The 13,596-nt window shown below is 40.5% G+C and overlaps 3 protein-coding genes across 5 annotated transcripts; 2 read left to right on the forward strand and 1 right to left on the reverse strand.

Moving 5' to 3' along the window:
- Nucleotides 1–5,367: 5,367 nt before the first annotated feature.
- LOC117570925 (mpv17-like protein 2) lies at nucleotides 5,368–7,052 on the reverse strand. The gene has a single exon (XM_034252855.2). It carries the CDS (start codon nucleotides 6,782–6,784, stop codon nucleotides 5,912–5,914), a length of 873 nt encoding a protein of 290 aa, XP_034108746.1. The 5' UTR covers nucleotides 6,785–7,052; the 3' UTR covers nucleotides 5,368–5,911.
- Nucleotides 7,053–7,172: 120 nt separating this feature from the next.
- Nucleotides 7,173–10,115, forward strand: LOC117570923 (GPI mannosyltransferase 3). 3 transcript variants are annotated; one of them, XM_034252853.2, is made up of 6 exons: nucleotides 7,173–7,530; nucleotides 7,622–7,755; nucleotides 7,994–8,461; nucleotides 8,520–9,101; nucleotides 9,205–9,448; nucleotides 9,539–10,115. In XM_034252853.2, exons 2-6 carry the CDS (start codon nucleotides 7,628–7,630, stop codon nucleotides 9,683–9,685), a joined length of 1,569 nt encoding a protein of 522 aa, XP_034108744.1. In that variant the 5' UTR covers nucleotides 7,173–7,530; nucleotides 7,622–7,627; the 3' UTR covers nucleotides 9,686–10,115. The 3 variants fall into 3 exon arrangements, with proteins under 3 accessions (XP_034108744.1, XP_034108743.1, XP_051859787.1); XM_034252852.2 differs by having other exon boundaries at nucleotides 7,174–7,530; nucleotides 9,205–10,115; XM_052003827.1 differs by lacking the exon at nucleotides 7,173–7,530 and having other exon boundaries at nucleotides 7,597–7,755; nucleotides 9,205–10,115.
- A 360-nt stretch (nucleotides 10,116–10,475) lies between these two features.
- Nucleotides 10,476–13,423, forward strand: LOC117570924 (succinate--CoA ligase [ADP/GDP-forming] subunit alpha, mitochondrial). The gene is made up of 4 exons (XM_034252854.2): nucleotides 10,476–10,645; nucleotides 11,191–11,639; nucleotides 12,620–12,904; nucleotides 12,972–13,423. The coding sequence occupies exons 1-4, from the start codon at nucleotides 10,609–10,611 to the stop codon at nucleotides 13,185–13,187; spliced, it is 987 nt and encodes a 328-aa protein (XP_034108745.1). The 5' UTR covers nucleotides 10,476–10,608; the 3' UTR covers nucleotides 13,188–13,423.
- The last annotated feature ends 173 nt before the right edge of the window (nucleotides 13,424–13,596 follow it).

Here is a 13,596-nt window from a genome sequence, read left to right on the forward strand (position 1 = left end):
TATTCAACATAAAATCAATATCTTTGTAATCATAAATAAAGAATATTTGGAAATCTTTTAAAATCAAAAATACGTAAAAACTACTTAAACATATGTCGGAGTCTGTTCTACCGAAGTCTGTTTATTCATTATCGCGAAGCGAGTTTCGATGCTTTCACAGGCGAATTCTAGAGCACACTGCCCTCTCGATCGTCTTACTGTCTATGCCTGAGCCATCGAACCACACTCGGCGACAGCGTCTCGACGCTGTCGCCCCGCAATAACTGTACTTGGCAAAGCGACAAAATGCGGACAACCAACAAAGCGCAAATGAAGAATGATGCAATCTAACATGCACACTCTTAATTACGCAGTGTCAATGTGCCGAAACGCACAAGCAACTACGCAATGCCAAAATGCCAAAGTGCACCTACAACTACGCAGCAATGTGCCGAGACGCACGCACAGCTGCGCAGTGACGTCAGTGTGTCGAATCTGCATTACTTACTCTCCGACACGGCCATTCTGACATATACACGTCCTCGTGTCTATAATAACTATCTCAATTTCAATCTCACTTTCCTCCAATTTCAATTCCTCAGAAAAACCCAGTCAAATAATCTCAAATCCATGTAGTCTTCCATAACATAACTTTACTTTAACATATCTCAGGTTATATTCTCTTATAAGCCATTTCTTTAATTTCCATTCCATTTAAACATTTTCAAATTTTACATTAATCAGTTCAAAACATCAGTTCCTAATCCAAAGTACATACATAACCAGGCTTTTATTAGCCAACTTTTAAATACAAACAAATTAAATTGTCAATCGCCAAAAACATTGACTTCACTTCTCTTATTATGCTCGTCCATCGCCCAAAACTTGGCTTCACGAAATCCAACAACCACAATGCTCGTCCATCGCCATCGGCTTCACGAAATCCAACAACCACATTGCTCGTCCATCGCCCAAAACTTGGCTTCACGCATTCTCTTCTGTTTCAACAGACTTTTCCAACAGATTTCTCCCATTCTCATTTATATCTAACTCTTCTGGGATTTTCACATCCGGTAGCTTTCGCAAACTTTCGTGTGGGTATTTGTAACGTCTATTGTTCTGTGTTGATTTTAAAATGTATCGGTCTCCGTCCAATACCTCAACCACCAAAAAGGGTCCTCTGAACTTTGGGTCTAATTTTGTTTGCTGTCTCTCACTATTTTTAAGCAACACAAAGTCACCCACACAGAACCTAATTATCTTAGCCTTATTTTTATCAAATTTAGTTTTCTCATAACTAGCGGCCTCTTCCATGTTCTTAGCGGCCAACTCCCTTAATTTAACTTTGTCAATCTCAGTTTCAGTATCACTAATAGGAATCAATCCGAGTGGACGCACCACTTTACCAATCAAAAGTTCTAAAGGGCTACGCTTAGAGCTACGATTAACTGTACAGTTAAGGGCTAACTGTATATCCCCCAGTGCATCTTGCCACGATCTGGAACTCGTCTCAACAGCCGTTAACAAATTCTTTAGTGTACTCATAACCCTTTCAACTTGTCCGTTGGCTCTACTTGCACCTGTACCAATTAAATGTAATTGTATCTTTTGATTAGAACAAAATTGCGCAAACTTTGTGCCCGTGAAACTACGCCCCTGATCGGCAATTAGACGTGTTGGCACGCCAAAAATGGAAATTGAAGATTTCATTTGAGGTTTTCCTGACGTACCCTTAGAAACTCTGCATGTAATACAGTTCTCCACAAATCTTCGAACATATTTTGTCATGCCAGAAAACCAGTAATGATCGTATACTTTGTCCAGCGTTTTCTGCCAGCCTAGATGCATGATAGACTCATGTATCTGATTTATAACTGACCAACGGAACGCACGAGGAACTACAGGTAAACAACGAGTTTTTGAATTTCTCTGGATCTTTCTATACAAAACATTTGATCTAATTTCATAAGTGGTAACTAAAGCCAATAGTAAATCGTCATTCTTCAACTTAGTTACGATTTCTAATATTTCTGGATCCTTTTGTTGTTCCACCAAAATCCAGTTTTCTGATATTTCTGTTAAGTCAATTCGTTTCTCTTCTGTTTTTCTTGATACTGACTTTTGACACACCGGATTCCTAGATAAAAAGTCTACATGTGCCATGCGTTTACCATCTCTATATTCAATTTCGAATTCAAATGTTTGTAGAAACTCCCACCAACGATAAACCCTAGGTGACAACTCGACTTTATTACGCGAAGATTTGATTGAATTACAATCAGTAAAAATCACGAATTTTCTCCCATGCAAATAGTGACGAAAATGTTTTACTGCATTTACGACAGCCAGGGTTTCCAACTCGTAGGATGTGTACCTGGACTCACAGGAGCTAGTTGCTCTACTATAATATTCAACCACATGAGGCTTAGAGTTTATTCGGTGTAAAAGAATAGCACCATACCCAATCGAGCTGGCGTCGGTATGCAGCTCTATCGGAAACTGAGGGTCAAAAATAATCAAAACAGGCTTGTTTGTTAATACGCCGATTATTTTACTGCGAATTTCCTCATGCTGTGTTTGCCATTCAAAACTATTTTTTCGGACGTGAGAAAATATAAAGGCTGTTGAGAAAACCCCGGAATAAATTGACGAAAATATGACGCTAATCCAATGAACTGTCTTAAAGAAGCAACTGACTTTGGTGGAGGCAACGCCACAAGAGATTCTATCTTGCTTAAGTTTGGGCGTATCTCCCCCGCTGTTATCTCAAAGCCAAGGTAGCGAATTGTAGATCTTAAGAAAAAGCACTTCGAAATGTTAAAAGAGAACCCTGCCTTCACCAGAACGCTTAATACCTGTTGCAACCGCTCATACGCTTCTTCCTTAGTTTCTGAAACAATTAATATATATCGTCCATATAAACAATTACAATTACAATTACGTATGAGCAAGGCTTCCAAGTGCTTTCAATACAGCTCTTTGAAAAACTGAGGGTGCGTTCTTTAATCCGAAAGGCATTGAAAGAAATTCGTACTGCCCATCAAGAGTAACAAAAGCAGTACACTCAATCGATTCAGGGTGCATTGCAATCTGGAAATACCCGCTAGCCATATCAAGAGGAGTAAAATATTTAGCTCCCCTAAGTCTAGCTATTTGTTCTGATATCAACGGTAATGGGAACTTATCAGCTACAGTATTTTTATTTAAATCTCTATAATCAACACAAAGTCTTGCTGAACCATTTTTCTTATTCACTAATAATGCAGGACTAGCAAATGGTGAACTACTAGGTCTGATAACTTTATACTCGATTAATTCTTTAACTTTAGCACGTACTAACTCCCTTTCGCTTGGACTAAATCTGTATGGTCGCCTTTGCACGGCCTTAGTTGGTTCAATCAAACGAATTTGCATTTCCCCAGTATCCACCCGCGTTTGCGGAGTGCCTTCAATAAAAGATTTTGAGTATTGTTTCAATAATGATAGTAAAATTTCTTTTTCTTTTCCAAGCATTTCAGTTTCAATGGCATCGAAATTAGTGGGTTGATAGGTTTCGCAAATGTTCACAACTTTACTTTGGACAATCTTAAAATTATCGTACGCAACTTCCACTAAGAACCCTTGAGCCAATATCTCTCTGCCAATTACAATATTATTCTTCATGCATTCATCAGGCACTACATGGAACAAAACAACCAACGAGTTACCGTCAATCATGATGTTTGATTCAATTTGTACAGTACTACAAATATTGGCATTACCTATTCCCTTTAACGAGATAACATTATGAATCCTCTTACCAACTATCTTATTAGATATGCTTTCTTTAACTAATGAGCACTCGGCTCCCGAGTCAAATGTAATTGGAAATTTCTCACCATTGACCAGCATATTCGATTGAGGCTCCCCTACAGCGCAAAGCTCCACTCTTTTTTCCGATTTCATTCCCGATCCGGTACTCTGCTTTTTATTCGGGCAATTTGTGGTAATGTGTCCTGGCTCCTGACATTTGTAGCATATCACATTAGCCCTTCCAAGTCGAGGCTGCCCTGAGCGCCACTCCCTCGCAGTTGCCGGAGCCTGAGTACTCTTTCCAGATTTGCAGTCTTGTTTCTAATGGCCAGATTTTCCACATTGGTAGCATTTGATTTCCATGGTTCTAGCACGCTTGGCCTCTGGTTCCTCGTTTCTTTTTTATAAAACGACGTTCTCTTATCGCTGAGAACACTTGCAACTCCGCTTGCAATTCACGTCGATTGGTTACATGCGTTGTATGTACCATGCAGCAGACGCCGATCGAAATTAGCCTGTCCAAGAACCAAGGCAATGGCAATTTGATCGAAATTTAAATTTCGCAGTTTTGTGCACAGTATTGTCACACAACAACTCACAACAACAGGCTAACTTTCACGACTAACTTGGACGACTTTTAAAAATATTCACAAAGACGGCGGCTGGCGTCTCAGATATCTCGTACCGCTGCTCAAACAATTGCCGGAACTGTTGCCAGGTTATAACAGGGTAACGCATTTTGTAACCACTGGACCGCTAAGCCTTCCAAAGCTTTACTCAACACTATTATAAGAGCACTGTCACTTAATAATTTTTCTCGCAAAGTTATTTTGACCTTAACAGACCACTGCGTGGCATCCACACCAGCAATGTCTGGATTACATTTCGGCAAACAGATCTCACTATTCTATTACAACTCGCTCGCCGGAATCTTAATCAGAGCCAAAAAATTCCGATTTTTGTTGCTCTATTAACGCGAAGACATCCCTTGAAGTACTTTGGTCAGGGCCGAATCCCACTTCTGATGTCGGAGTCTGTTCTACCGAAGTCTGTTTATTCATTATCGCGAAGCGAGTTTCGATGCTTTCACAGGCGAATTCTAGAGCACACTGCCCTCTCGATCGTCTTACTGTCTATGCCTGAGCCATCGAACCACACTCGGCGACAGCGTCTCGACGCTGTCGCCCCGCAATAACTGTACTTGGCAAAGCGACAAAATGCGGACAACCAACAAAGCGCAAATGAAGAATGATGCAATCTAACATGCACACTCTTAATTACGCAGTGTCAATGTGCCGAAACGCACAAGCAACTACGCAATGCCAAAATGCCAAAGTGCACCTACAACTACGCAGCAATGTGCCGAGACGCACGCACAGCTGCGCAGTGACGTCAGTGTGTCGAATCTGCATTACTTACTCTCCGACACATACTTAAAAACACATTTTTGCATTACTGACATTAAGTACACAATTTAATATCATATGTTAACAATCATATACACTACAATCATGGTACAATATAGTTTCTAAATTAAAATGTAGAAAGCCCTTAAATTGTCTATATTTTATATACATATTTTATAAAAAACAACAGTGTATTTATAAAGAGTATTATGAAGGAATGTTTTGTTTGACGAATAATTACAAGAAATGGAGGATTCATTTGCCATTCGTTTTTGTGCTGTTCTTTCATTTTTTACCAAGACATTTTGTGCTAGCAACGTGATCAGAATGATGTCATTTACTATCTACATAGTATTTGTTTATGACTTACGAACAGATTTAGGTTAGGAATCATATAATTAGACTAAGTAATCGTGTGCTTTAAAATTGAATATTTTACAATATTTCGTTAAATTTGTTTACTTGTACTCTTCAGTTCACTATGTGATGTTATTAACTAATTATTCACATTATTTACACACATAATACTTAATAAATCGTCAGTGATTTCTTTGGTATAATTTTTGCTAATAGCCTCATTTTAATATATAGTATAGTAGTATAATGATATGCATAGATTATTACGCACAAAAGTACGTCGATGACTAACAAATTTGGATGACTTATTTTTTGTTCGATATTATGATTATTATATCACAAACAAAATGTTGATCAAATGCTATAAAGTTTTAAAGCTAATTTTCGCTCTTGCTCTTGGTTGCGATCCCAACATTGGTTTCATTTTCCGCTACAGCCAAAGTGCTCCTTTGCGTTTCCTTTGGATTCGTACCAGAAATGATGAGTGAAGAATCAAACATTTCATCGATGCCAAAATCATGCTTCATATACGACATCAGCACATTATAGAGCGCAGTGCAGACATTAACAAAAGCCACACGATATTTGGTTTCCAAATAGCGGAAGTTCACATATTGAGCCGCAGGCCAAAGCAACCAATCCATAAGATAAATGTATGGGAATTTTGAGATCAGCTCGTGATGCGTCTGCTCCAGTGTTCGACGTTCCATATAGCAAATAGTATAGAAGAAGATTAAAATGCAGGCAGGCGACATAAACAGTTGATCGATCAGTATTTTGTTGACAATATTCCGAAATGTGCGATGTGGCATCACACGATCCATCCAATTGTAGACATAATGATGCAGAGGTCCTTGCAACGCTCCCGCCACAAACATGCGAAACATGCGGTCGCCATCGTAACGATCCTGTTGCCGCAATCCATGACGATATTCGTACTCCTGGGCTATGACATCGCCCACAACCATCAGGAGCCCGGAGCCCAGCACATTAGTGACAAAAAGATACTTTCCAAACATCTTGTTCCATATCAGCTTCGTCCAGCGCACCATCACGAATGATACGTCATTGCTTGTCTCGCCTTTTCCATGGGTGAAACGATGTCTGATTACATCAGACCTGAAACGGATTCGTGGGGATTTTGTGAGCACTGTGAATGTCCGACGGGGAAACTCAATGCGGCGACAGCTAGACTGCAATATTAATGCTGCTGACCGGCGGCAGCACAACGTTCTCATCACCGTGGACATGGCTGACTCCTCCTCCGTCACAGGTAAATAATTGAAAAATTGCCGTTATACTCTACGTTGTCTGTTCACGTTATGAATTCGTGTTTGTTGTGCATATCAGCTGACATCGATTAAGGCTCGGCTGCTATCGATAACTCCTTCCCTTTAGTACACTGTTTGCCACATTAATTGAATTAAACATTGAATTTTTACTTAGAGTAGCTAAAACGAAATTTTTTGATTCTAAGCGCAGTGAATCAACTAAAAATACACAAAGCACAATTATATGCATTAGTGCTGACTATCGATAAGATTGATATACGTTACGTCGGCTCTCGATATATTCTGCTTTTAGAACATTGGCTGATAAATTATTAAAAATGAATTAAACATCACATTTTAATATAGAATAGTATAAACGAAATTTTAATTTTGTATGCTAGCCCCAGTATAAATAAATTTAACTTTAAACTTCATTTGTGATATACTGTACTAAATATCGAGTACGTTTCACACTGTTGCTGGCTGCCGCCCTATGCAGCCCTGGCAACGCCGGCGTCACTTTGCTCTTTGCTTTGCTCTTGAGTTCGCGTTATTTTTAGGCCGCCCAAGTCACTAAATTTTGGTACACAACAACGCCAGCGCGCCAAATGTGTGTTTTGCTGGCTAAAATAGACTAAATTCCATACATAAAAAAAGAACGCATACTTTTCAATTATAAAACACCAAAAAGAACTCACACGCAGCGCTGCACATACATTTTGCAGGTTAGAATCGAACAAAAATAAAAAACCATAAAAACAAATATTGAAATGAGTGCATAAATTAATTAGGCGTATCGCCGCTACATTTTTTTAGGTGACAATGAGGCTGCTTTACGTGTTTGGCTTGATTTTGGCCGTGCGCCTCGCATCTGTTTTCATAGTGCAAACGTATTTTGTGCCCGACGAATATTGGCAAAGTTTGGAAGTCGCTCACAAATTAACTTTCGGGTAAGTCAAAGAACAGATAAACAAATTCTAATGCCGATAATTGCACACCCAACTTTCACGCAATAACAATGATGCAATTGTCTGCAGGGTGCCATTCAAATATTGCGTACTTTGTACATTTGAAAGTCACAATGATCGCACAATTTATTTGTGGAGTTGATAAGTGCAACAGATGTTCGTTTAACTGCCAAGTTTTACAATTATACAATATATACATATATTTTCTATCTCCTCTTAGCTATGGCTACCTGACCTGGGAATGGGTGCAGGGAATACGCAGCTATGTTTATCCCCTGGCCATTGCCGCGATCTATAAAGTGCTCGCTCTCCTCCAACTGGACAGCGTTGAATGGTTGGTGTTGTTGCCACGCCTACTTCAGGCATTGCTCACCACCTACTCCGACTATCGCTTCTATGTGTGGACGGGCAAGCGGAAGTGGGCCTTGTTTCTCATCCTGGTGCCTTGGTTCTGGTTCTACACGGGATCACGCACGCTCGCCAACACTCTGGAGGCTTCTTTGATCACCATTGCTTTGAGTTACTTTCCTTGGCATGGTGAGGGCACCGCTTACTTGTGGCCGGCTGCCATCTGTTGCTTCTTGCGCCCCACGGCTGCAGTTATTTGGTTGCCTCTTGCCGTCTATCATCTACGCAAGAGTCGCCTATCGGTTGTGGAGCTAATCCTCAAGCGTTTTGTTGCCATAGGGTAAGTGAATTGGCTTTTATAAAGTTGAAAATGTATCGTTAATCGTTTACTCTTTTAGTTTGCTGGTGGCTGCTGCGGGCATTGCCATTGATACTTATTGGCATGGCCAGCTTATTGTGACGCCTTGGGAATTCCTCAAGTACAACATCTTCAACAACATTGGCAGCTTCTATGGCTCGCATCCTTGGTATTGGTATTTCACTGCTGGTCTTCCCACTGTGCTGGGCATCAATACGCTGCCCTTCGTTTTTGGTCTCGTTCAAACTGTGCGCAAAAGCGAAAAGTTTCCCATCAGCAAGCAGTTGCTGATCACCATTCTGGTCACGTTGGTTGTGCTGAGCACTGTGGAGCACAAGGAGCTGCGTTTTGTCTCCTCCCTGCAGCCATTGTGTCTGTATGTTGCCTCCGATGTGCTCTCCCGCTGGAGTTATCGTGCCACACGCACCAAACTCTGGTTGGCTGCGTTGAGCATTTTGCTGCTCAATGCGCTGCCCGCTTGGTATTTCAGCACCATCCATCAGAAGGGTCCCATTGAGCTGATGCCCAAGCTGAGAAACATTGCTCAGGAGTATCGTGACGAGCGCGATCAACGCGCAAATATACTTTTCCTGATGCCCTGCCACTCCACGCCTTATTACAGGTAAGACTCAAGATTCAGCTAGATTGAAAAATAAATATTTTTAACCTTAAATATAGAATAACAATTTTATTGTTAATTTTAATTCTTTGTATCTCTTTCTTAGCCACATCCATGAGAACGTCACCATGCGCTTCCTGACCTGTGAGCCCAACCTGAAGCAGCTGGCGAACTTTAAGGACGAGGCCGATCGCTTCTATGACGCACCTGCCTCCTGGCTGCGCCGTCACATTCCCGTGCATCCGCGCACTGCGTTGCCCTCGCATGTGGTGCTCTTCGATTCACTGGCCGACAAGATCAGCGAGTTCCTCACCAGCTACAAGCTGCTGCACAGCATCGAGCATGCCGAGGTAAACAAGCTAAGCGATTCGCAAGCGCTGCTCAACGAATGGTCATCGGTGTTGGGCACGAATCCACCTAACATCACATCTCTTCTGCAGTTTGTGGAATCACGCACTGGCAAGGCAATATTGGTCTATCAGCGTCTGAAATCGGGCGAGGAAAATGCATTTAATCGTCAGGAGTTCCAGGATGCCGAGCCTGTCATTGAGCCAGAAGCCTTGCCAAGCGAAAATCAGTTCAATTAGTTGAAAATACTCAGTTCACTCTCTCTGGCATTTTTTACTTAAAGATTCAAAGTTCAAGAAAAATTCAGAAATGCCATTTTATATATTTTTTTTATTTCAAACAGAAGACTTGAAGTAATAATTTAGCCCTCCGTTCAAAGCAAGAGTAAGAAAGAAACGCAATAAGCAATCAAATGAAATTATCATTATAAATATTATAATATTTGTCTGGCCTTAAGCAGAGTTTTTAAAACGTTTTCGAAAGTCCAATTGTAAGTGAACACGTTTTTTGTACTGTGACAGTTTTGATCTATATATTTTGTATTAGGCCAATATGTCTAAATTGAGGCAATATATATATGTAGTTATATATATATATTTTAGAATACATGAAACATACTGTTTAGCTGTCCTTTCTTTAGTGTTGCAAATAAAGGTTCAGTCAATAAGCCAAAAGAAATCAAACATATTGTTTCAATTTAAATTCGATATTTCTGTCGATATGTGCTTTTTATATTCGATATTTCAGCTGTCGGTACTTGCTCAGGAAATACAGCTTGCGAAAATCACCGAGTGAATCAAAAAGTTTTATTGTGGATTTCTAGACATATAATTAAGTGAAAGTAGTTAATTTGCATAATTATCATTGATTATTTACTGGCCGCATCACAAATATCGTGAGCAGTCCAATCAGTAATCACTTGGAAAGCATAGCGATGGTGAACGCACCCTCTATTAGCCGCTATCGACACTGCAGCAAAGATAACAGTGCATTGCGGTGTTATCGATAGGGTAATCGATAATTTTCCAGCTCTAGTCGTCTATATTAATTAAACGCGTTTAAACACACAAACGCTGGTCAACTCTTGTCAGGGCAATTTTAATTAATTGCACAGATCTCGCACAAGCGAAAGCAACAACACCAACAACAAAACACACAAATTATGGCTGCTTCAATGAGGGCGCTGCTTAAAGTGCGAGGTGAGCGGAAAAACTATTGCGAAACACATCTAAAAAATACGAAACGATATGTGCGCGAAATTATATAACTTTCATACAATTTGTGGCAGCCACAAAATGAATTGAACAATTCCCACGGCTGCAACAAGTGTCAAGCAGCTGGAAATACATTTTTGTTAATAAGAAAATAACGTTGAACCCTGTGAAAACGACGTGGCTGCACTTTGCTGTACAAATGTGGGAGATGTGTGATTTTTTTGTACTGGTATGTGTGCTATGCTGGAAGAAGAAGCATGCAATTTGATTGGTCGCAATGTGGGTGGGGGAAGGGAAGAGAATGAGTGGACTGACGTTTGGCCATGTTCAAGGTTCACATGTGACCCACAAAACAAACAAAAACAAGTTATGATAATGGAACCAAATTCGCAGGGAATCTACAGTGATAACTCTCTTAGCCGGACAGTCATCATTAAGCATTTTTCGTACGCTATAACAACCCGAATTAATTGACATACTGTTTGCACTTAATATATATTTTTGTTTTGTATTGTCTCTGTCTCGTTTAGATGGCTTCGCGGCCAGCGTACGTTGTGGATCGCAGTACAACAAGACGCGCGGCAATCTGAAGCTGAACGGCGACTCGCGCGTCATCTGCCAAGGCTTCACCGGCAAGCAGGGCACCTTCCACAGCCAGCAGGCGCTGGAATACGGCACCAAACTGGTCGGTGGCATTTCGCCCAAGAAGGGCGGCACTCAGCATTTGGGTCTGCCCGTCTTTGCCTCTGTCGCGGAAGCCAAAAAGGCCACCGATCCTCATGCCACCGTCATCTATGTGCCACCACCCGGTGCCGCTGCTGCCATTATCGAGGCGCTAGACGCTGAGATTCCATTGATTGTGTGCATCACGGAAGGTGTGCCCCAGCATGACATGGTCAAGGTGAAGCATGCGCTGATTAGCCAAGGCAAATCGCGTCTGGTGGGTCCCAACTGCCCCGGCATCATTGCACCCGAACAGGTTCGTATTTAAATTGTATTTAATTTTTTTTGCAACGGAATTTCATTAGGGAAATTTCCGCTAAGATGTCCGTTATGACTAAATCAGTGGGTGTTATGTTCTTCCATTTCGTGTCATGCCATGAATAACAATTGTGAAGTGTATAGCAGAATAATCAGCTGAGATGCGTGAAGACAACAGCAGCAGCAGAAACAGAGATAAGAGCGATAGGTACAAAGTTCATAAAGTGGATCGATCGGTCGGTCGAACGAAATGTTCGCCGGTTGCCGGTTTGCTTTTTAGAGCCGCTAGTTGCCGTTGTTTGTTTTACGTTTTATGACCTTTTTATGCACACTACAGTCTGACTTCGATATGACAAACTTGTTGTGCTTTAAGATAATGAGAATTACGAAATATTTTATCGACTGCTATGATAACCGCTGCTGTTGTTAGATGGTTGCTATATATGAAATTTTGTGGGGAAACGTATTTTCTTTATTAAATAGTTTACAATTTATTATTCAAACATTAGAACATTTTTAAGAAAGGGTGAAGATAATACAAGTATAAACAGAACCTTAAATTCAGCTTATTCTATGCTTAACTTGACAAAATAAAATGACAATGTCATTGAAAGACATTTGTAAAGCCTATTTCGGAATTAAAATGCCCATTATTTGACATGATTTAAAACACTTTTATAGAGACTCTCTAATTCTGGTTTTCATTGATATGATATATATATATATTTCTATCAATAAATATCAACATTGCTAATATTTACAATTTTTAGAATAAAGAAAAATCTATAAAGATGGTAGTCACTTTCAATATACTTTAGCTTATAGGGCCACCCGCTGTTCATCTTATCGAAGCTCTACTGATTATTAGTAAAATGTTATTGGCGCTTATCTCACTGTGTAGGCTGACGCATAAACCGGTTTCATTATTTATATCTCTAATTTTGATTGTTTTCTTTTCATTTCTGTGTGTATTTACAGTGCAAGATCGGTATTATGCCCGGCCATATTCACAAGCGCGGCAAGATTGGCGTTGTGTCGAGATCTGGCACACTGACCTACGAGGCCGTGCACCAGACCACCGAGGTCGGCCTTGGCCAGACCCTGTGCGTGGGCATTGGCGGTGATCCGTTCAACGGCACAGATTTCATCGATTGCCTCGAAGTGTTCCTTAAGGATCCCGAAACCAAGGGCATCATTCTCATTGGTGAGATCGGTGGTGTTGCCGAGGAGAAGGCCGCCGATTATCTGACTGAGTTCAATACGGTAAAGTGTATATTGTTTTCTTAAAGACGAATAACAGCTAATAGACTTCTGGTCCTTTATTTTACAGGGTATCAAGGCCAAGCCTGTGGTGTCCTTCATCGCTGGTGTTTCTGCGCCACCTGGTCGTCGTATGGGTCACGCTGGTGCCATCATCTCTGGTGGTAAGGGCGGTGCCAACGATAAGATCGCTGCCCTGGAGAAGGCTGGTGTCATTGTCACCAGAAGTCCAGCCAAAATGGGCGACGAGCTGTTCAAGGAGATGAAGCGCCTGGAGTTAGTTTAGATAAATTGCAATTCAATTGAACAAATACAAATTCGTGACAAAAAACAGACGTATTTTAAAGTGTACGTCACCGAAGAGAATTATGCGAAGCAAGAAAAGATTGATTAACTAATTAAGCAGAAAAGTGTCGCTGAAGAATGTGAAGTATACCAACCATAAACCCATATATGAAGTATGTCGAAAAATCCTAAATAAATTATTGTGAAATTCGCTAAAATGAAACGAAACAAAAAACAGCAAGGAACTGAATTCTGTTGTATGCCGTAAAAATGAATTTACTTTAAGTAACTGCCGTCTGACCACCTATAAATTATTGTTAAAAATAATTAAAAACAAGAACTCTGCACCGCGCACTAAAAATAATGTTGAAATTCTGCTGTCACGTTATAGGCACCAGCTTCAATTGAAA

Source organism: Drosophila albomicans, chromosome 3 (genome assembly GCF_009650485.2).
Source record: "Drosophila albomicans strain 15112-1751.03 chromosome 3, ASM965048v2, whole genome shotgun sequence".
Classification (NCBI taxonomy): domain Eukaryota; kingdom Metazoa; phylum Arthropoda; class Insecta; order Diptera; family Drosophilidae; genus Drosophila; species Drosophila albomicans.

Coding starts and splice junctions, on each gene's coding strand:
- LOC117570924 (XM_034252854.2), top strand. CDS start 10,609: ATGGCTGCTTCAATGAGGGCGCTGCTTAAAGTGCGAG. Junction 11,640..12,619: donor GCATCATTGCACCCGAACAG/GTTCGTATTTAA, acceptor GTGTATTTACAG/TGCAAGATCGGTATTATGCC. Junction 12,905..12,971: donor ATCTGACTGAGTTCAATACG/GTAAAGTGTATA, acceptor TTTATTTTACAG/GGTATCAAGGCCAAGCCTGT.
- LOC117570925 (XM_034252855.2), bottom strand. CDS start 6,784: ATGTCCACGGTGATGAGAACGTTGTGCTGCCGCCGGTCAGCAGCATTA.
- LOC117570923 (XM_034252852.2), top strand. CDS start 7,628: ATGAGGCTGCTTTACGTGTTTGGCTTGATTTTGGCCGTGCGCCTCGCA. Junction 7,756..7,993: donor GCTCACAAATTAACTTTCGG/GTAAGTCAAAGA, acceptor ATCTCCTCTTAG/CTATGGCTACCTGACCTGGG. Junction 8,462..8,519: donor AAGCGTTTTGTTGCCATAGG/GTAAGTGAATTG, acceptor TTACTCTTTTAG/TTTGCTGGTGGCTGCTGCGG.